The sequence below is a fragment of the Nicotiana tomentosiformis genome, chromosome 6, assembly GCF_000390325.3.
Source record: "Nicotiana tomentosiformis chromosome 6, ASM39032v3, whole genome shotgun sequence".
NCBI lineage: Eukaryota > Viridiplantae > Streptophyta > Magnoliopsida > Solanales > Solanaceae > Nicotiana > Nicotiana tomentosiformis.
Window position 1 is genome coordinate 143,936,310 of NC_090817.1, and position 23,015 is coordinate 143,959,324.

Consider the following 23,015-nt stretch of genomic DNA (forward strand, 5'->3'; position numbering starts at 1 on the left):
TACTGCAATATTTTTCCTCTACGTGTCCCTATCTTTTCTTCTTAGAGAGTCAAATTAAGAGTAGAATAAGAGAGGGAAAATTAGTTGGAGCAAGCCTTACATGTGAAAGAAGGTGGTTTGGGCAACGTTCAATGTGGAATTGAGCTGTTGGAATCGATCAATTTTAATGAATCATTGACAGATAGGGCTCTTACATGTGATTTGTTAAATGGTTACGACGTTTGGACGTTTTGCGTCATTTTTGAAAGTTTTTCTAAAGTAAGGAAGAACCGTCCTACATATCATAGAGTTTCATTTTTAAACTTTGATTAGGGGTTGTTTGGTTTGAACACAAGTTATGATGTGATTCGTTGTACTATGATTAGTTATTTTGGTATTATTTCTTATTGACTATTTAATATGTTATATTAATTTTTGGATTATCAATTTTAATGTTTTATCCTGAGATTATTATTCCACTCTATGATAGATATAGGTTATTTCGGTATTATTTTTAATATTGGGATAACTTATTTCAGGATCTGTAACAAAATAAGAGATAAGACTGTATTAAATTTTTGTTCAAAGATTATTTTTGCGTGACCTAAAAGAATAGGAGTCATTCCTTATCTTTTGTACTTGTTAGCTTATTTTTTTCAATTTTCAACTACAAAAATTTAACGATGAACAATCATTATCATGCACGTCACACATGAACCAATAATGTGTACCAATTTTACAATTCCTCATTCAGTCTACACTTGCAAATTAAGTATGAACAAGACGTTTAACGGATACCACGTTCATAACAATTGGTGTTAGTGGGTCTAGCTGGAGTATATTACTAGGGCTCCTAAATATATTTTTAGCCAGTGCTAGAAATTATATATATTTGATAGTCGAAAAAACGTATAAAATTTATATTTAACATAGAATGTATATTGATTAAAAAAATATTTTTTCGACTATTATTTTGAGAATAATTATACAGTGTCATTTTTCTTATATTCTCACCTTATGAAATTACTTTCTCATTATTGAAATTGTTAAAACCAAAAATCACAAATATAACTTGAATCTTAATTAAAAAATATTAAGTTCACAAAGATGGAATAAAAAAAGAATCTATTTTCATATGGGATATTTTAAAAGGTTGATCCTCATATCTAATTTATTATCATCTCGTTCTCCTTTTTTTTTTTTTGGAGTTTATCCTTTTCTTTTCTACAACATTGGCAACAATATACAGTGTTTTCCTTGGAAATTGTTGACGGTGGGGGTTGAGTGGGAAAATGTTAGAAAGAAAGAGGAAGACACAAACGTGAAAAACGTAAATGCACCAAAATAATAGTAATTCTGAAAAAGGTAGGCAGAAAAAAGAAGCTGCACAATAGTATATTATGTTACCATCACTTATGTTTCATTCTGTGATTATTTAACTAATTCAATCTTTTTGCTTATGTAAATATTTTTTTGCTTATTCTAAAAATTTGAACAAAGGAAATAATTTAAAAAAAAGACTTTCCATGTCTGCAGTTTCCTGTCTCCTGCATTTCCCTGTGCTTTCTCTCTCTGACAGGAAATTTACATTTTCCCCTATATTTCGGGTTTAAAAAATCCCTTTTTAAGCATATTTTGAGCTACATGTTCCCCATTTCTCTGCAATAAACTCTCTTTCTTTCTGTATCTATATCTATTATTTCGATGATAGTTACCACACCCCTTAATTATAGACTTATGTGAAGCTACCTGGCAGATGCCACAAACATTTTGAGCTAAAATGCAATTTAAGCTTCAATTCTGGATCTAAAGTTATAATCTTTTCTTGATTTAAAAGAACCCCATTTGAATTAAAGCTGTAAAAATGGTGGGTTTTGTAGAATCTTGGTGTTTCTGTAATGGGGGTGATATTTCGAGCTAAAATGCTATTTCAGCTTTAATTCTGGATCTAAAGTTGTAACCTTTCCTTGATTTAAAAGACCCCCATTTGAATTAAAGCAATAAAAATGGTGGGTTTAGTAGAATCTTGGTGTTTCTGTAATGGTGGTATTATTTTGAGCTAAAATGCTATTTCAGCTTCAATTCTGGATTCAAAGTTACAATATTTTCTTGAATTAAAAGAACCCCATTTGAATTGAAGCTGCAATAGTGGTGGGTTTAGTAGAATCTTGGTTTATCTCTAATGGAGGTGTCATTTTCAGCTAAAATGCAATTTCAGCCTCTGTTCTGGATTTAAAGTTACAATTTATTCTTGATTTAAAAGAACCCCATTTGAATTAAAGCTATAAAAATGGTGGGTTTAGTAGAATCTTGGTGTTTTTGTAATGGGGGTGGCAAGTCTGAGAAAATGAAAGGTACCATTTTTTCAAGCAAAGGTCCTGCTATGGCTCTTATAGGTGCAAGTGGCACTGGTTTCTTGATCCACCGGAATCTGCTGCTTACAACACATGTTATTCTTCCTTCTGTGGCTGCTGCTGAAGCTGCTGAGATCCGCCTCCAAAATGGTGTAGCTGCTTGCCTTTTTCCCCACAGGTTAGTTTTTATTCTTGTATTGTAGTTTTTGCTTTATAAGGTGGAATACATACATTGGATTCATATGGCTGACTCCTACTAGTTTGGGATTGAGGTGTAGTTATTGTAGTAGTTTTCATTGTTCAGAGTCCAAAAGGTGAAAAGCTTTTATCTGTGGTACTTTATCAGGTTTTCCTCTTATTGACTTTTATCTTTGTATTGTAGCTTTTGCTTTATACAATAGAATAGATGCATAAGATTCATATATATATGGTTAAATACAACTTGTTTGGGATTGAGATGTTGTCGTCGTTGTTTTATTGTAGTTCTATCTTTGTTCAGACTCCAAAAGGGGAAAGCTTTCCTCTATTGTGCTTTGTAATTCCACCAAATGAATTATTTTTAGTAAAATGTTTACTCATATTATAGGAATCTGTCAAAATCTTCTCCATTGACAGACCTTCTCTTTATGTGGCATTGACACCATTTCAAGCTCCAACCTGATACTTCTGCTAATTAAGTAACATTTCCCTCCCCTGGAGAGGGAAAAAGAAAAGAACCTCACATCACTCCCAAGTAAAAAAGGGAGAAAGTAGGATGATGAATTAGTAATTTGGTTGTCTATTTCCCTGTAAAAGAAAAACATCCTACAGTTTCATGAAGAGTTAGTGTTGTTTCCAAGTGAAGTGAGAGTGCATCTGTGCTTCTGCAAATTGTTTTTTTTTCCTTTCCCATGAGACAGAATTTTGCAGTAAATCTGTACACTTGAAAGGTATTTCATAATTTAGTCAATCATATGACTTGGAGCTGGATATCGGTTAATGTATCAGAAAATAAGTAAATATTTAAAGAAGACTACGAGGTAGATTCAAGATTGAAGTTTCTTCTCCATTTAACGAATAATATATTTATTGGTTCAGATAGGACGCTATTGTTTTCGACCTTATACTTGCCAATAAAATGTTCATTTGGTGAACGGTTTTTTGCTATGCATGTAGATAATCATATCTGGTCTTTCAAAATTGCTGGTCTTGAATTGAGGTTATCATGTGGGTTACGTACTTTGATCTATCGGAAGAGCATTTAAAACGACTTAAGAAGGATTGCCATGCATTGATATCACACTTGAACTTCAGAAAAGAATTCGAGATCTGTGGCTTATATTATAACTCAATTCCAGCACAGCGTCTAAACTGAATATCTCCTCATTTTACGCTGAAAGGGAAAAAAACAAAGACAAGACTTCATTTGCTGCCTGCCTGCTTTCTGTCTTTAAAAATCCTCTGAATTTTTCATTCCACAACAACAATAACAACAACAAACCCAGTGTAATCCCACAGGTGGGGTCTGGGTAGGGTAATGTGTACGCATACCTTACCCCTACCTTGTGAAGGTAGAGAGGCTGTTTCCGATAGACCCTCGGCAATAACACAAAAGATGCATCAATGAATTGCTTCCTAGATGTTTTGGCTGTTCTGCACTTTTCCCCCTTTTCAGCCCCATGCCATAAGGATTGTTTTAAGTCTTTAGGCATTTCCAACTTTAAGCTGAGCAAGTTGAGACAAGTACGGCATCTGACTTACTACTGAATAGTGAAGAAAAAGATGATTAACAAATTTAATTATCATGAATTGTGAGTGGAAACTCTCTCTTCATCAAATTATCACGAGTCATGAGTAAGACAGGTCTCATGTTCCGCAATTCAACCAAAACATGCTACTCTTGAGGCGAATTCTGGTTTTCCAAATTAACTTCAATGGTCAATCCGCATTCCTAGTAGAGACTCAAAGTTTCTGTAGCCTGACTCAACTGTAAAAGTACCCTTACTGTCATTGTCCATCTTAGAGAATTTTTACCTTCATTGCCCCAGCTCCGCTCCTCCAATCTACTTAACTTATCCAGCTCCCATTCTTGATAGTTCTTCAAAGACTGATTTTACAACAGCTTCCAGATCTGTACTGAGCAACAGTAGCGTCTGAAATCTGTAGTTGTATATGAATAAATCAAGATATGTTTCACGCAAGGGAGTATGAGAGTCCTCCAAATTTTGTCTTTTTGCCCATTACTTATCTTATTCTAAGTAAACGGTTTGACATCTGTCGACAAGCCTCATATATGATTCCACACTACACAGCTTTGCTCATTTAGTGCACGCGCTTCAATGTTGCGTACTTGCATTTATGTTCCCCTCTCCTCTTTTTTCAGGTGAGGGGGAACATTCAAAAAGTCCTCTGCTATCTGGCACTCGATTTCCTTCTTATGATGTGAGTAGTGCTTGTTAACTCTATTTTGCTTCTGATAAGGGATTGCTTCTTAATGCTATGCATCATCACCTGTATATTTATTTTTCACCCTGGTCAGATTTTTTTTTTTTTTTTTTTTTTGCAGGTTCTTTATTACCAGCTCGATACTGGATCTGACTATAGTGGGCCTTGATGTCATGGATGGAGACGCAAATGCAAATGTTCAGCAACCTCACTACCTGAAAACTTGTTCCAAACCAAATCTGGAGCTGGGTAATGTCATTTATCTGTTAGGTTATAGCGAGAAAAAGGAGTTGACAGTTGGCGAAGGAAAAGTGGTAATAGCCACTGACAATCTTATAAAGCTGTCAACTGATGGAATAACTTGGAGGCTGGGTTCTGCTGGTTTTGATGTTCATGGCAATCTAGCCTTTATGGTATGTGATCCTATGAAGCTAGCAACATCTCCTAACTCAAAATCCTCGTCAACTTCTCCGTCCCCATTATCATCATGGAAAGACTGTCCTATGCAATTTGGCATACCGTTACCTATCATATGCGACTGGTTGAACCAACACTGGGAAGGAAGCCTTGATGACTTCAACAAACCCAAGTTACCGCTAATTCGGCTGATGTCTTCTGGTCAAAAGAGTGAGCATTCTTGTGCCTCCTTCACGATGCGACGTGTTTTTAAGTCAACTGAAGCTGAAAATGAAGGGACACCATCATCTTCGAACCGAATGTCGAGACCTAGAGAGGATCCGGGACCAAGCTGTTCTGCTGTTGCCACTAATTTGGAAGAGGAAGCAGTAACTACTGATCCACATGCTATCACTCATGTCCAGGGAATTCCAACTCCTGAAATTTTTGAGTCGCGAAAGTTAACTTCAACACCAGCTAGGAAGAAGGAAAGTAGTACTCAAATCCAGCTTTTGGATATTAATTTTCCACCACGGATTATTAAAACTGCTGAGTCACCACTGCCTGCCCGAAAGATCTTATCCAACTCTGATGATAATTTTATCAATAAAGCGAGAGAAGAAAAATCTAGTGATGCTGAGATTTCCTCGACTGGATCTGTTAATGGGGCCCAGAGTGAGGTTCAATCAAGTTCCTCTCTCATAGAAGTATTGGAAGCTCTAAATGAATACAGTAGCGATGGAGAGACGACAATGTACTCTGCAGAAACTGCTGAAAGCCGAAACTATCCAAGTCCTAAAGGAGGAAGGTTTCAACAAGTAGGAAGAAGCCAAAGTTGTGTTAACTACAATAGATGGGGGCCGGCTTCAAAAAATTCAGCAGCTCGTAGGGCAACGCAAGAACAGAAGAGGAGCACTATGCAAGGAAGAAAGGTCTATTCACAAGGGGCAACTTCTCAAAGGAGTAACGACTATTACAGCCCGACAGTAGCTTCCATCATGAAGAAACGGAACAACTTGGAGCTGCAAACCAGACCCCGTCTAAGTGCAGGAAATTCATCGCCGAGATGGAATTTCTGATTGTTAAATTCTGAAAAAATTCATTCTTTTTATCACGCTCTCCATTTTTTGGGCTTATATACAGGTTATATTGGTCATTTACTGGGACTTCAATGGCATTCACCAGTTAAGGATTGGCTAGTAACTGCTGCTTATCATTCTGTTGGCTGACAAAGCACAATAGGTGAATACAACATAGAATTGAAGTGTAATGGGAAGTGAAAACAAAGCAAATGTTTGATACTGTGTTCTCTGAGGTAAATAATACTCAGGAAAAGTAACTTGCTTTTTCTAAAGATTAACTTAACCTCATTTTGATGCAATTCTTTATTATGTATATTTACTCTATGCAAACCAATAAAATTGGCTTCACTTTCACTTTCCTTTCTTAGTATGCTGATTAGTTTGGAATCATAACCAGAAATTGTGTTTTCCTCTTTGAAATGTTAGTATGCAAGAAAATCTTGACCTATGTTATTGGTGCCAAAGAAAGACTATTGTGAGGGCCAATTTGAATCCCAGAAGCAGGTTAGGAACATCATTAGGGCTCGTTTGGCACGAGAGATGAGGGATAATTAATCCTGGAATTAAATTTGAGATGAGTTTATCCTACGTTTGATTGGGATAAAATTGTAGTGTAATTTTTATCCCTACGGGAGGGTGGGGATAACAATTCCGAGATAACTAATCCCGTGATAATTAATCTTGGGATAACTTGTTTCCCAACCAAACGACCCCTTAGAGTATAATTCATCGAAGGAATTTACAACATTTTGGTGTGAAATCTCATTTCCTCAGCCAAAACTTCCAAGAAAACAGATAAAACCATTAGAGACAGAGCTGGTGTTATGCAACACCAAGAGCGTCCGAGACCATACTTGCAGTGATCACATAGTACAGGATAGTCTTATTATAGTTACCACTGCTGTGGACTCAGGGCGGATTTACCTTAGGCTAAGCGGTGTTACGTTACACCGCTTCGCCGGAAAATTTCAATAAATACACATATAAATGATATGCAAAAATTAACAAATCCTTATAAATAAAAAAGAATGACGCCATTTGGTAACGATTCTTGAGTTTGGTTCTGGGGTTCGAGCCCAAACCAACACAGTTTTGTTCTTTTAAGTTTTACGGTCCCTTAGCAACTTTAGAAATGATATGATCTAGATTGTTTTTTTTTTTTCGCGATATCGTTTCAAATTTATTTGTTTACTCTTTTAAATGTGACACTGCTTATAAAAAAAAATAGCGTATGTCACTGTGTAGGCTTGTGGCGTTGGGTCAACTAGTATCATCTTGCCTATCTCATTGGGTACCACAGTACAAACATCACATAATTGTTTCGGCTTATGTAGATGAGAAGGACTCACCTAGCATTGATCTACCATGATTTTTATCCGAGACCGTTAGGTCACATTCTTGCGTGCGATCAGTAAGCAGACCAAAGACAAAAAGTCCACCTACTTGTCCAGTAGTTAAGATCTTCGCTGCATATCAATAACTGTATACCTGTTTAGCCATACCATATTCTGTCATGATATTAGAACATCTACCATTTTAAACTTTTGATTTTTTTCAGGTACAATAAATAGCCTTGTAGTAACAAGTACTACATTAATATTACCTAACAATTATACATTGCTCTGTCCTTTAACCAACTGAAGAATAGGATAAACTACTACTATCATGTCTAAGATTAATAATAAATAAATGGAGTGCTCTAAACTCACTTGGCCTGATCCTTAAAGAGTGATAAAGGCAGAAGAAAAACTTGTGTTGTATTGATTATAAGGTTGGCTTTATATAGTAAAATATAATACATAAAATCTGTGAAAAATGTAACAAACTACATAGAATCTAGGATATAGAGAAACCTATGTGAATAACAATCCTAAACAAAAGGAATCTGATAAGCACCAAAAGAGAGATTAAAAAACAGAATAACAAAGAAGGAGATAACTTGTTACTGTTGTTATTACGCCCCCGCAAGTTGGCATTGAGTTCTACGACGCCCAACTTGAAAAAACGTTTATTGAAAACTGCTTGTGGAAGAGGCTTGTAAGAAAATCTGCAACGTGATCCGCAACATATAAATGGGTAACTTCAAGTTGTTTGTGCTCAACCTGCTCACGGACAAAGTGGAAGTCGATACCACATGCTTCATGCGGCTATGGAAAACGGGATTGGCACAAATATAAGTGGTGCTAACATTGTCACAGAGAACTCTCAGAATAGTAGTCAAAGGAAACTGAAGCTCTTGAAGAAGATGGGTGAGCCAATTAGTCTCGGAAACAACAACTGCAACTGTCCGATATTCAGCCTCCGTAGAAGAATGAGAAACTGAATGCTGCTTCTTCGATGACCATGAAATAGGAGAACGGCCAAGACAGATAACATAACTAGTGGTGGAGGTGCGATCATGAGGATCTCCCCCCAGTCTGAATCGGAGTAAGCAAGAAGTCTACAGTCACTCTCCTTGGCAATGTGTACAACATAGGAAGTAGTGGAACGGAGATAGCGGAGAAGCCGCTTAAGAGCAACCCAATATGACATAAGCGGTTGATGCATAGCCTATGACAACTTGCCAACATCATAAGCTATATCGGGACGAGTGAAAGAAAGGTAATGAAGCTTACCAATAATGCGTCGGTATAAGGAACCATCAACTAGATGATCATCAGGTAAGGGGTCAAAAACAACAGTAGTAGATGTCATGGGTGTAGAAACACCTTTGCAATTATCCATAGCAACCTCATGCAGTAGATCCATAATGTACTTCTGTTGAGAGAGCAAGAGATCTATAGAGGAACGAATTACCTCAACACCAAGAAAGTAATGAAGAGGTCTTAAATCCTTTAGTGAAAAATGTTTTGAGAGAGCCTCAATGATATAATGAACACCTCATTGGTGGTTACCAGTCACTTAAATATCATCAACATAGACCAAAATGTACATGGTGAATCCATATTTATGCAAAATGAAGAGCGAGAAATCAGTTCAGGATTTAACAAAACCCAAAGTAAGCAGATAATTTTTGAGTTTATTATACCAAGCACGAGGAACCTACTTGAGGCCGTAAATTGCCTTTTGAAGACGACATACATGGGTAGGATTCTCAAACTTTTAAATCCCGGTGGCTGCCGCATATAGACTTCTTCATCAAGACTACCTTGCAAGAAGGCATTGTTAACATCCAGTTTATGAACATGCCAATTAAGTTGAGTGGCTATAGCTAGGACAAGACGGCCGGTAGTAGGCTTGATTACTGGACTGAATGTGGAATGGTAATCAAGTCCAGGACGCTGAGTAAATCCCTTGGCAACCAAACGAGCCTTATACCTGTCAACAGAATCGCCAGGTTTATACTTAATACGGAATAGCCACTTACAATCCACCACATTTTTGGAATTGTCACATGGAACCAAATCCCAAGTCTGGTTGTGAACAAGAGCATCAAATTCAGCTTGCATTGCTGAATTCCAGTAGGGAATTAGCTTGGATTGCTTATGGGTTGTGGGAATTTTTTGAGATGATGTACTGGTTATGAGAAATTGACGAGGTTTAAGACTATTAGTTTGTGATCGAGTGATCATTAGGTACAGTTTGGTGGCTGGCTGGTTTGATTGAGGTGGGGTTGGTGGGTCCGACTCAATAGGTGGAGAGGATTCTGGTCGAGGTAGGGAAGAAGCCATTTGCGGCAGATGTAGCGCTGAAGCAGATGTATAGTGGGACGAACCTGGATTTTGTCTGGGAGTGGATGGTCTTTCTCGTCTTTGATATGTGATAAGTGGCCGTGAGGGCAAAACTTGAGATGCCAAGATTGGAGAAGGAGAAGTAGTTATCTGATGTTGTGGAGTTTGTGTGGAAGGTGGAGAAGTAGGAGTCGAATTATGAGGAGAAGGACTATTACCTGATTGTTGAGAGACACCGTCAGAAGCAGATGGTGGAAGCTTGTGGGCATTGAGGTACCGTGGGCAATGTAGTCACCGGTGGTGGAAGCTGATAAAGAGGAATTTAAAGTTGAATTATTATCCTCTTGCTGGTTGTTCAATAGAAATATTATCCCAAGCTACATTATCCTTACTTCTAAAATCTGAAAAAATATTTTGAAAAGGAAAATTGTCTTCTAGAAAAACTATATCCGTGGATACATATAGTTTGGAATTAACTGGATCAAAACACTGATGGCTATAAAATTTATTAGAAAATATTAAATAAACACATGGTGTAGATCGAGGTTCTATTTTATTACTGGAATAAGGTTTGAGCCATGGGTACCATAAGCATCCAAAAACTTTGATGGAATTATAATTAGACACTGTCTGGAATATGATTTCAAAAGGTGATTTATTTTGTAAATTTGGTGTAGTCATCCTATTGATCAAATAAACTGCTTGATGACATGCATAACTATAAAATGTTGAAGGTAAGGATGCTTGGTGTAACAAAGTGCGCGTCGTCTCAATGACATGCCGATGTCGGCGTTCAACTAAGGCTACCCGTTTGGGTGTGTATGGGGCCGACACTAAGTGTTCAATTCCATGTGTTTTTAAATAAGAATATAATTTTTAAAATTCACCACCACCATCAGTGTACAAGGATAATATTTTTGTGTGAAAATATCTTTCAAGCAGGGAATGTAAGGTTTGGAAGATTTACAAACCTTTTGTTTTAGCTTTGAGCGTGAACAATCACATATATTTTGAAAATTGATCAACAAATAAAACGTAGTATCATTTTTTGTCAATCGATAATACCAGAGACGATCCCCACAAATCACTATAAATTAAATATAAAATCTTATCACTGTGCAAAGAAGTTTTTGAGAAAGGTATCATGTGGCTTTTATTGGAATAACATGAATTACAGATAGTGCTAGTTTTTGAATCAGAAACTGGAATGGAAAAATCAAGCAGGAATTTATTTAGAGCACAATAATTAGGGTGGCCTAGTCGCCGATGCCATAGGTGGTATAAGACAGCAACATTGCATTTGGGAGGACCTTCAACATCGCCCGGTGGCCACTCATACAATCCATTTCTAGTCCATCCGCGAACCAATGGCGCCCCCGTAGTCAGATCCTTCACAAAATAAAAACGAGAAAAGAATTCAATAGAGGTGTTATTGTCTTGACAAAATTTAGAACAGAGAGTAGATTGTTTTTAATGGCTGGAGAGCAGAGAATATTTTGGAGATGGAATTTGTGATTTGATGCATTAATGTTCACATTACCGGTATGGGAGATTGGAATGGTATTACCATTGTCCATGACTATATCATCTGAACCGTGGTAGTCTTGCATAGTGGCTAGACTTTGAGTATCCGAGGAAACATGATGTGTTGCACCATTGTCAACGATCCACAAAGCTAGCTAATTTTGGAAGCGTGCAGTGTAATTAGCGCGGGCTTGAAAATGATTGTGAGACCGTGTCCGACACACACGAACAGTATGTCCTCTACCATCACAAAGTTGGCAGTAAATGTTGTTGGGAGGTTGTTGTTGCTGATTGTTGCGCCTGGACTGATTGCGGCTTTGTTGATTGAGATTGTTGTTGTTGGGCACATTTGATCGCCGATTGTTGTTGGATCCCTGATCTGTAAGAGTTGAAGTAGTTTCCTGAGCAATATTGGCAGTTATTGGAGAAGAAGGAGTCCTTTTGGCTTCCTCATGATGAAGAAAAAGCTCATGATCAAGGAGCTTTTCATATAGTTCTTCGTATGAGATTGTTGAATCTCGAGCTCGGATGGCAGCTGAAAGGTCTCGAAATTCAGATCCAAGTCCATTAAGAATCTTGACAACCAATTCTTCATTGGAAACGGGGGATCCAGCAGTGGCAAGTTCATCACATAGTGAGCGAACTTGATGGAGATAATCTACAATAGGGCGAGAGTTCTTGGAAAGGCGGGCTAGACGGTCTCAAAGACTAAAGATACGAGTTTGGGACTTGTTTGCATAAGCAATATGCAAGGCATCCCAAGCCATTTTGGCATTGGCAGCAGAAGCAACTATACTAGCAATTGTTGAGTCTACAGATTTCAAGACAACATTTTGTATGAGCTGATCTTGTTGAAATCAAGCAAGAAAATCAGGATTGGGTACTTCTTAGTTATTTGTAGAGATAGTCTGAGAGGGGGTTGGTTTCGATCCATCAAGGTGACCAAAGAGATGGTGCCCATGTATAAGCATGGACATCTGAGCCTTCCATAGTGAGAAGTTATGGCTACTAATAAGTTTGATGGGAAATTGAGTAACGGGATTGAACTGGACAATAATGTTTGAACCGGAGGTGTTATCGGCATTGACGACAGTTGGAGAACTTGAAGCCATTTATGCGTACAGTGGGTGGTTTTAAAAAAAAAAATAGGATCAAGCTCGTTGAAGCAGTAGAGCTCTGATACCATAAAGAGTGATAAAGGCAGAAGAAAAACTTGTGTTGTATTGATTATAAGGTTGGCTTTATTATAGCCAAGTGTAGTACATAAAATCTGTGAAAAATATAACAAACTAGAGAGAATTTAGGATACAGAGAAACCTATGTGAATAACAATCCTAAACAAAAGAAATCTGATAAGCACCAAAAGAGATATTAAAAACAGAATAACAAAGAGTCCTATACAGAAGAAGATAACTTGCTACTGCCGTTATTAATCCACTCCACCTATAGTTTTTTCTTTCCTAAAAAAGAAAGGAACCATGCAATAGATGTTGAAAGGAGTAATAAAGTTTAAGCATTTTTTTGTTTCATTTTGTTTATTTTTCAGTGGCTCTTATATTTTTTATTCTTAGTTTCTTATTCAGTTAAAAATAAATAGACTAAACAAGTTATTAAAATTGAGGACAAAGTTACTATTGTTTTTTTCCGTAGAAGCTCTTTTAAAATACAATCCCCTATGAAGGTCAAGGACTCAAGGGTAAAAATAAACTCATTGCTTTTTTCATTTAAAATAAACACATATTTTAAATAATATCTTATATATTCAATTTTTACTACAATCAAGGGAACACGAACAAAAATAATCTATGCCATATAATTTATGTACTAACTTATCTTCGAACCAAACGATTCATTAGCTATTAAAAGAATAAATAGTTTTACCAGAAGACAAAAAAAAAAAGAGAATAAAATAGACTCCTTTAAAGGTCCGGTTTGACTCAATTTGTTTATGAGTCCGTCGGTCTCGAAAAATTGTTAGAGAATTATATATCTTTAGCCGCTCCCAAAATAATAATCGACAAAATATATAGTTTTCATATATACATGCATTACATACATACAACATGTATAATTTATATATTTATTTTTAACAAAAAATATATATAAATTTTGACCGACCGACCGAGGCAGATCCAGAATTTAAGGTATGTGGGTTAACCTTTAAGGTTTTAGTATTGAACTTCTTATACTTTTAAAATTATGTGTTCATATCTATTATTTATTACTATTTTAGTGACTTGTTATACATAAATTTTTATTTCGCGTCGAAAGTATTGAGTTCAGATGAACAATATTATTATACTGCATCCGCCTCCGCCAACCTAGTGGCGGAGCCACTCATTGGCAAGGGGAGTCAAATGACACCCCTTCGTCGAAAAATTATACCGTGTAGATAGTTTAAATATTTTATTTTTTTATGTATATATACTATGTGTTGGCTCCCCTTAATTTTTTCATATGCTTACTTATTTATATTTGACTCCCCTTAGGGAATATTCTAGCTCCGCCACTGCGCCAACCGGTCAATTTTGTATTTTTTCATGATCAGATCCGTATCAGTTTTAGTAACCCGAGTCCAAAGCCCATTTGTGGTTCTTTTGGACAAGTGTGACGAAAATGTGTGTTTAAAAAAAGAGTGACATTTTTAAATATATAGCGCTAAAGTATAACGGAGTTTTGGCCGTTAAAGTATAGCGCTCTTTAAAAGAGCGCTACATATATATAACGCCACTGTAAACCGCGCTATACAGGGCTGATAAAACAGCTATGCATAGCGCGGTATATAACTGCGCTATACATATATAGCGCGGTTATATACCGCGCTATACATAGATAAATAAACGGTCCCCCTCCTTCTTCCCCACATTCGAACCAGACGCCCCCTCCCCAAATTCCAAATTCTTAACCTCCCCCCCCCCCCCCCCCCCCCAAAAAAAAAATTCTTCTAAAAAAATTATAGTGGACCCCACCAGTCACACAAAAAGATAAGATTGTAGGTCCCACATCCTAGCCAAACCTTCTATTGTTGTGGTTTCCTCGTTTGGGACACAAATTTTCAATTCATCGACTTTCCGAAAAACATAAATCGAGGTATTCCGATTTAGTTTATGTCGAAACTCGTATAATAATGCATATTAGTTATTTTGAATGTGTTTCCATGTTGTTTTGTGTTTTTTTTTTGCGATTAAACTAGTATGTTATTTTTATCCGGACTAAGATATTAGTGTTTTGTGTCTGTTTTGTGATTAAAATGTATTTGTTATTTTTATCTAGTTTAGATTATTTATTTGCTTAAAGACTAGTGCCCTTTTAGCGTAGTAAAATGTAGAGCCTTTTAGCGTAGAATCCCTGTAGTTTAAGTATCTTTTATACTGATAGATCAAACACAAACTCTATCCATATGATAAAAATTAATTATTTAATTTACAAAACAAACATACAAAATTATAAAAATATTTAAATTGATACACATAAGAATTCAGGATATCTTGGTACTACTGAAATCAAATATCGAGCCTGGAACCCATAGGTATATACTATGTCCAATTAAATATGAGAAAAATTAATTATTTAATTTATAAAACAAACATACAAAATTATAAAAATATTTAAATTGACACACATAAGAATTCAGGATTGCTTTGTGCTACTGAGCCTCAAATATCGAACCTGGAACCCATAGGTATATACTCTGTCCAATGTCCATATGATAAAAATTAATTATTTAATTTACAAAACAAACATACAAAATTATGAAAATATTTAAATTGACACACATAAGAATTCAGGATAGCTTGGTGCTACTGGGCCTCAAATATCGAGCCTGGAACCCATAGGTATATACTCTGTCCAATTAAATATGATAAAAATTAATTATTTAATTTACAAAACAAACATACAAAATTATAAAAATATTAAAATTGACACACATAAGAATTTAGGATAGCTTGGTGCTACTGGACCTCAAATATCGAGCCTGGAACCCATAGATATATACTCTGTCCAATGTCCATATGATAAAAATTAATTATTTAATTTACAAAACAAACATACAAAATTATGAAAATATTTAAATTGACACACATAAGAATTCAGGATAGCTTGGTGCTACTGGGCCTCAAATATCGAGCCTGGAACCCATAGGTATATACTCTGTCCAATGTCCATATGATAAAAATTAATTATTTAATTTACAAAACAAACATACAAAATTATGAAAATATTTAAATTGACACACATAAGAAGAAGCATAGCTTGGTGCTACTGGGCCTCAAATATCGAGTCTGGAACCCATAGGTATATACTCTGTCTAATTAAATATGATAAAAATTAATTATTTAATTTACAAAACAAACATACAAAATTACAAAAATAATAAAATTGATACATACAAGAACTCAGGATAGCTTGACCCTATCGGGCATCAAATATCGAGCATGGAACCCATAGATATATACTCTGTCCAATTAAATATTGTATAATTATAAAAAATAATTATTTAATTTACAGATCAAACATACAATTAATATTGTTTAATTTACAGTAGACGACATGGACGTGCCGCCTATGTATCCCGGACCTGTCTCCGATGAGCTATTAGTGTTACAGGGCGATCATAGGTCCACCTACGTATGGGAGGGAAAGTTACTGGCCCAGACTCTCCGCGCCAGGAGAGTGGACGACATGTGGGATTTTATGAATGACAAAGATCTCCATCCTCGTGTAGTCCAGCGCCTGCGGGATACGGGCTTCTACAGGATTTTGGAGATCGGGCAGCTGCAGCTCGACCGGTCTTTGATCACGGCCTTGATATAGTGGTGGCGACCGGAGTTTCCACCTGCCCATTGGCGAGGCCACCATCACGCTACAGGACGTGAAGGTTTTATATGGGATGCCTGTTGATAGACTACCCGTTGCACTGCCTCAGGCCATGAGAGAGATGACGCGTGGGCAGTATTTGGACATGCTGCAGCAGCTCATTGGTTTCATGCCACAAGATGAGACTGCACACTCAGGGGCCAGTCGCATAAGTTTGACAGCTATTCGACAGCATTTGGAGATATTGCACCCCGACATCACCGGGGAGACAGATGATCTGCATATTCATCGGTATACGAGGTTGCCGGTGCTCCTTCTATTTGAGGGGGGGGTGTCTTGTTCCCGAACACTTCAGGGAACCTAGTCAGCTTGCGATTTCTTCATCATCTTCAGCTGCTAGATGATTTACCCTAGTACAGCTGGGGTGCTGCTGTTCTCGCCTATTTATACAGGCATCTGTGCCGGGCGAGCATGGGCACCCAGCATGACGTATGTGGATTTTTGCCGCTTCTACAGGTGACAACGTATTCGAATACTATGTTCATTCCTTCCAATTCTATCTAGTCAAAACTTTTCATAAACTTTACGTCAACTTTGTATGCTAGGTTTGGGCCTGGGAGCGGTTCCTGCAGTTGGAGCCACCTCTACCACCATTACCTCCGGATGTACCACCTATGTTTCTCCCTCTAGCTAGGAGGTGGGTTCTTCGGCATGGATATGTACAAGATTACGAGGCTCAGCATAATCTCCCCCTTTGCAGGGATGTGTTGGATATGCTGGAGGGTGCACATGTAAATGTATACCTAAACGTACTTGGTATAGCTTCACATGTGTTGCACATACTCATGTTTTCTGTTGTTATTTGATAGTTCATCTGGACGCCATACAATGACGACTTGATAGGTGGCCTGCCCGATTATTGCTCGGTCGGCCGACTGATTTGGAGCACTTCCGTCCCGCTCATGTGCCTCGATATTATGGAGCATCATTCCACGGAGCGGGTACTTCGCCAGTTTGGCCGTCCGCAGTATATACCGAGGGGGCCTACATGGGAGGCCACACATTATCAGCGGGATGATCGTTCCAGGGTGGACGATGCATATGTAGCATGGCTAAAGGCGCATGTCCATACTTGGGACCGGCGAGCTGACCTGATTCCGCTCCTCCCCCCCCCCTTACAGATCCAGACGGAGACTATTCAACTCTATATGCCCTGGTACCGCCGCGTTACCCGACTTTTTGTCGGGAATCCCATTCATCAAGCTGGCGGTCGGTACGTTCCATACGCCGGGCGACACGAGGCCCTAGTATATTTTCTGTTATTATTAATTATATAACTTTAACTTAGTGTTCTATAGTTTATATTTTATACGGTGTGCATGCTATTGGCCTACATATAGTCTACCAGATGGGACTGTAGATGCAACAGCATGCCGGCGAGGGAGCGACCGCTTTGTACGATTACGGCCGGCAGGTTGCAGAGGTGGCTGCCCGGACACTGCAGCGAGCTCGAGAGGATCAACGCTTGGGACACGACCCTGCTTATGTGGCGACAGAGCAGTACCAGCGAGGTAGGGGTGTCGCACGAGGGAGGGGTGCCCCACGAGGCAGGGATTCCCCTTAAGGTGGGGGTGCCCCACGAGGCAGGGTTGCCGCACGGGGTTGTGGTGGGCGGCGAGGAGGTGGTCCCCAGCAAAGGGGCGTTGAGTCCCATATTGATGATGTTGATGCTGATCTGTCGGGTGACCTACATGAGCCGGCCGAGTATCCCACCAGTATGCCGTCATACAACCTTAGGATACAGCTCACTCCAGGGACTTCGCAGGTGACCCCGTCAGGTCCGTTATTAATCACGGGCACGGACCTTACCGGAGAGGATTGGGAAGCATACTTCCCAGGGTCATCGACCGCTGCTGAGGATCATCCGACCCGAGATTTGGATAGTGGGCGTCAGCTGAGTTATGGCTCATCATCACAGGCGCAAGTATGTTTTTATTAGTATTAAATTTATATTTGTTTTTTCTTTTCTCATTTATTTTCCATAACTTTATTAATTTTCTTATTAAGGCTTCATCTCCGCCCGTCATGGAGGCCCATTTGTGCGATGCTGACATGGCTGCGACGGATGATTATATTCAGGATCCCGACGAGACCATGGTAAGACAATTTAAATTGTTGTGACTTAATATATACTTTCCTATACTGAGCTGACTTATTATTCTGTAGGTTTCTACTGGACCGACGACCCCTTCTACCAATCCTGCCAGTACCACTGATGATCATGCTGCAGCACATCCTGCTATAAAGAGACGATGTGATGAGGATGATCCTGATAGTGTAGCCGGACGGGATGGGATGCGCCTCAGGCCAGCGGCTGCATTGAAGCACACAGGCTGTGGGACACACTGATTTTTTTTTTTTTTTTGTATTTTATGTAAATAATAACAACAATTTTTTATATTTACATAATATGCGCATTATGTTTTTATTTCCCCGTTCGTTCTTTATTTTAATACTACAATACAAACACAAAATATAACAACTTAACATAATTTAAATTCAGTACAAATAATGAAAATACATGACACGGGAAACATAAAGATAAAGTAGTACACTCAACACATGCATGTCATTGTTTAGTCACTGCCGCCCATTATTCTCTGCTCCAACCACTTAAATTTCTCTTCCATCTTATTTTTTTCTAATTCTGCCTCTTTCAGTTTCTCTTTCAACTCCGCAATTTTTTGTTTATATTCTTTTTCATATTCACATTGTTTTAAGGTCAAATCATGAAGATACTGCAAAGATCGTTTGTAGTATTCCTGCTTACAGGGTTCATCAATCCATACCTCAAAATTGCAAAAAGGTTCGTCGGAAACCCTATAAAACTTGTTCACACACATCCAGTAACGGCGTCCAACTTCACCATCATCCCAACAGTCATTCATGAAACATTTTTTGCTGCACTGGCACCTTGGTACATAAAGGCGTTCAGACATTTGTTAAAGCGTTAAAAAAAATCTTGCTTTTATGGAAAGTTTTGCTAATGGTTATTGTTAAGCGCAGAAAATTACTAGAATGCGGCTGTTATTTATAAGCAAGGCAACACACATAACGTAGTATTTAACCGCGCTATGCTTTGCGTGTTAAAGATGATTACAGATACAAAACAGTTTTTCTCAGACGGGCAGCTTTTCAGTTCGACAAGACAATACATATAACGTAGTATTGAATCGCGCTATATATATATTCACATAACGTAGTATTTAACCGCGCTATGTGTATTCACATATTTATCAGAAATTTACCTTTAACTCAACTATTTTTGAACTATATTTATCAAATATATTCACATATTTTTCCGTTTTTTAATCTAATACTATTTTTGATTACATTAATGAGAGGGAGAAATGTATTAATTTACTCAACTGGAAAATGTTAAATATCAATAAGATTTAACAACAATGGAAACATAATTTTATTTGATACATCTTGCAACATAAACAAAACAACTACTTATTACAACAAAACTCATTGATAGTTGGCCACATTAGAAGAACACCCACCACGAGCTTGATTACCACTGTCACCCAAACCAGCCGAAGGACATTTTCGATGGTCGTGTCCTGTTTGCGAGCATATACCACATTTGCGCGCATAAACGGTATCGCTAATATCCATTTGGTTCCATATACGCGTTCTCTTCTGCACCTGTAGGTGACGTAAATAGTCCTTATTGCACACCATTTTAAATGGTTCCGGCGGTCAATAATGCTCAGCACCCACTGGCTGCAACTGCCCATTATAGGTGTTTAAGTAAGCAGCAACACTATATTGTTTATCAACGTAGTTGGTTGGCCCTAAACCTGTATGTTGAAAGCACCTGATGGCATGTGAGCACGGCGTGTGGTAGATGGACCATTTTTCACAAGACCATAACCTTCTAGATTCATTTATGGTATGTACATTATTCCTCCGGTTTTGATGGATAGCTGTGCGAACTTCAAAAATATTTCTGTCGTGATCATACTGCAAAAATGAATTCCAAATGTGCTCACCGCCTGCATTTCTCAAATCTCTTCATCGGTAGTGGCATAAATTCAACACCCCTTTCCATTAATGATGTTGCAGTTGCAACCCTTTCAACAAACCTCTCCGCCATCTGCTTGAACGACATCCGCACCGTGGCAGTGACAGGCAATCCTCTTGCCGACTTCAATAACCCGTTGAAAGACTCTGACATGTTTGTAGTCAGAATTCCCCATCTTCTTCCACCATCCGCATGCAAAGTCCACTTGTGAAGCTCATGTCGCATCAACCAATGATAAGCTCTCTCGTCTTCCTGCCTGATAGATTCCATGTGCCTCCGAAATTTATGCTCTTAGCGGTCTGTTGCTGTCATTCACATCAAATCATGCTGATCCTTGTTGGGATGTGCCTTCTAGAAATTGGCCTTAAAGTGCCTCACATAGTAACAGTGGCAGGCATAATGTTCTTGCCATGCAGGCAAGTTCTCTACAGAACTTAAGATACCACCATGCCGATAAGATATTAGACAAATGCCGGAACGCTATTTGACAACATGCTATTTTAAATGGTTCAAAAACAGCGTCCACGTCTCTTGGCTTTCATTGGCACAAATAGCAAAAGCTAGAGGAAATATTTGTCCATTAGCATCTACTGCAACGACTATCAATAGCTTGATATTATACTTTCCATAGACATGAGTGCCGTCTATGGATATTACCGGCCGGCAATGCGAAAAACCATCAATTGTTGGTTTAAATGCCCAGAACACGTAATTAAATATATATTCTGATTTTTTCGGACTCCGCTCAAGCTTCCATTCAACAACCATCCCGGGGTTAAAGTATTACAGTGCGATCATGTACTTGGGTAGAGCTGCAAATAACTTATCCCAGTTACCATAAGCAATTTCAAATGCACGTTTGCGCCGGAGAAATACCTTTCTTTTGGTAATGGTATGGCCATATTCCTGGTAGACTGATATAATGCACTCTTTGATTTTATACCTTATGGACGCTTCAAGGTGTGGAATAAGGACAAGAGAAATCAAGTCAATATCCAAGTTGTAGTGATTCTCATTGAATGTGTCCATTTCACATATGTGGTGGGAATATATTTACCCACTTTCCACAGACCTGTGTTCTTCTTGCTCGCACGCAGCATCCAATGACAACCCGTAAACCATCTGCGACAAACAACCTTGTATACATCCGGACTTGACTCCCATAACGTCATCTCACGACACTCTTTTACGCTGTACATTTTCGCCGCCCTGCTTAGGCGCACTTTATCAGGAAAAAGCATGCCCTTTTCCAGCACCGTTGGTCTAGAATCATCCCACATTGCTGTCCGAATTTTATCAAAATCCCTTGTGAGAGCATCCACATCCGGCATACTTGGCAAGTTATCAAGGTAGGGAACTTCCTTGAATGAAACATCACTTGGGACTCGTACACTCTTGGTCTAACGGGGGGTGGAGCATACTCCCCCGTCAAATCAGGTCCTTCATTCTCTTTCTCCTCGTTACCATCCTCACGAGGGAAGGGTGTGTCGTCTCCGGAATCATCGGCATTGTTGTCATAATCACTGTTCTCTTCCTCACTCTGTGCATCTGCCAGATCCCGATTTAATATGCCGTCTTCGGGCAATTGAGTGAGGACAAGTGGTTCAACTTGCTCGTTTTCACTTCACAAACAACAAAATAATAAACTACTGAAATTAATAAATACTTTCCATATAGTTGTATTACTTCACTTACAAGTCGTAAGGTGTTGACATTCCTTGATGGATATTATCCTGTTGGTGATGACTCCCAGATGGACCACCATGATCCAACACACCAGAACTACGCATATTTCAACTGGGCGTGGGTTCATAACTTGTAAAAGTCATATCTGGCCAGTACCCCCTATGGAATATATGAGTGTTAATACAAATTCAATACAACAAAAATATACATCGTAACACTAAGAAAAATTAAAGTTTACCACTCGTCTTGTAGATTATGTAAAGTAGGAGAGAAATTATTTCCTCGCTCCTCATTCGCCCGTGGTGATAAGTTTAAATCAGGGCAAACTATTTTATCCGGAACCTGTCCGGCAAAAACTGTTCCAGAATAATCACCCGATGACTGAGGGTTATCCCTACTATGCGCAACCTCATTATTGCGAACGTCTTCGACCTTGACGTACATTTCCAACATTTTTATCACAAGAAATTTCCGGTATTCATCCGGAGTCCTCAAAAAATCCCTCAAAGTTTCATCATCGTCGATGTTAAACTCAGCGTAACAAGCAACCCCTTGCGGAGTGACGGAATACGAATATCTTCCGGTTACTTTAAGGTTCACCGAACGTTTCCTCACACTCATTTTATTACATAACAACGATACCAATCTATCGTACTCCATTGTAAGTGGCAACTTAACATGACACTGTGGAGATAAACTATAGCTCACAGAGTTATTCGCCACCACAACCTCACTCACCAATATAATAAAACCCTTACTTTTCGCTCTTCAGACATTATGAAAAAATGCTCGAGAATTTAACAAGAAGAAAATTTTGAACGAGAGTTAGGAATATTTTTGAATGATTTTTTGTAAAATCCTAACGCATTTAAATAAGGCAATGCCTAGCTCGGTGGGCTGATTTTGTTTTAGGTATAACGCTCTTTTAAAGAGTGCTATACCCATTTGAATTATTGTTATGTGAGTTAAACGCATGAGACTTATTGGTGGG

General features: G+C 38.3%; 1 protein-coding gene across 2 annotated transcripts; it reads left to right on the top strand.

Moving 5' to 3' along the window:
- The first annotated feature begins 1,409 nt into the window (after window positions 1–1,409).
- On the top strand, window positions 1,410–6,589 carry LOC104104681 (uncharacterized). Of its 2 annotated transcripts, XM_009612820.4 has the most exons (3): window positions 2,372–2,511; window positions 4,696–4,754; window positions 4,879–6,589. In XM_009612820.4, the coding sequence occupies exons 2-3, from the start codon at window positions 4,750–4,752 to the stop codon at window positions 6,230–6,232; spliced, it is 1,359 nt and encodes a 452-aa protein (XP_009611115.1). In that variant the 5' UTR covers window positions 2,372–2,511; window positions 4,696–4,749; the 3' UTR covers window positions 6,233–6,589. The 2 variants fall into 2 exon arrangements, with proteins under 2 accessions (XP_009611114.1, XP_009611115.1); XM_009612819.4 differs by lacking the exon at window positions 4,696–4,754 and having other exon boundaries at window positions 1,410–2,511.
- The last annotated feature ends 16,426 nt before the right edge of the window (window positions 6,590–23,015 follow it).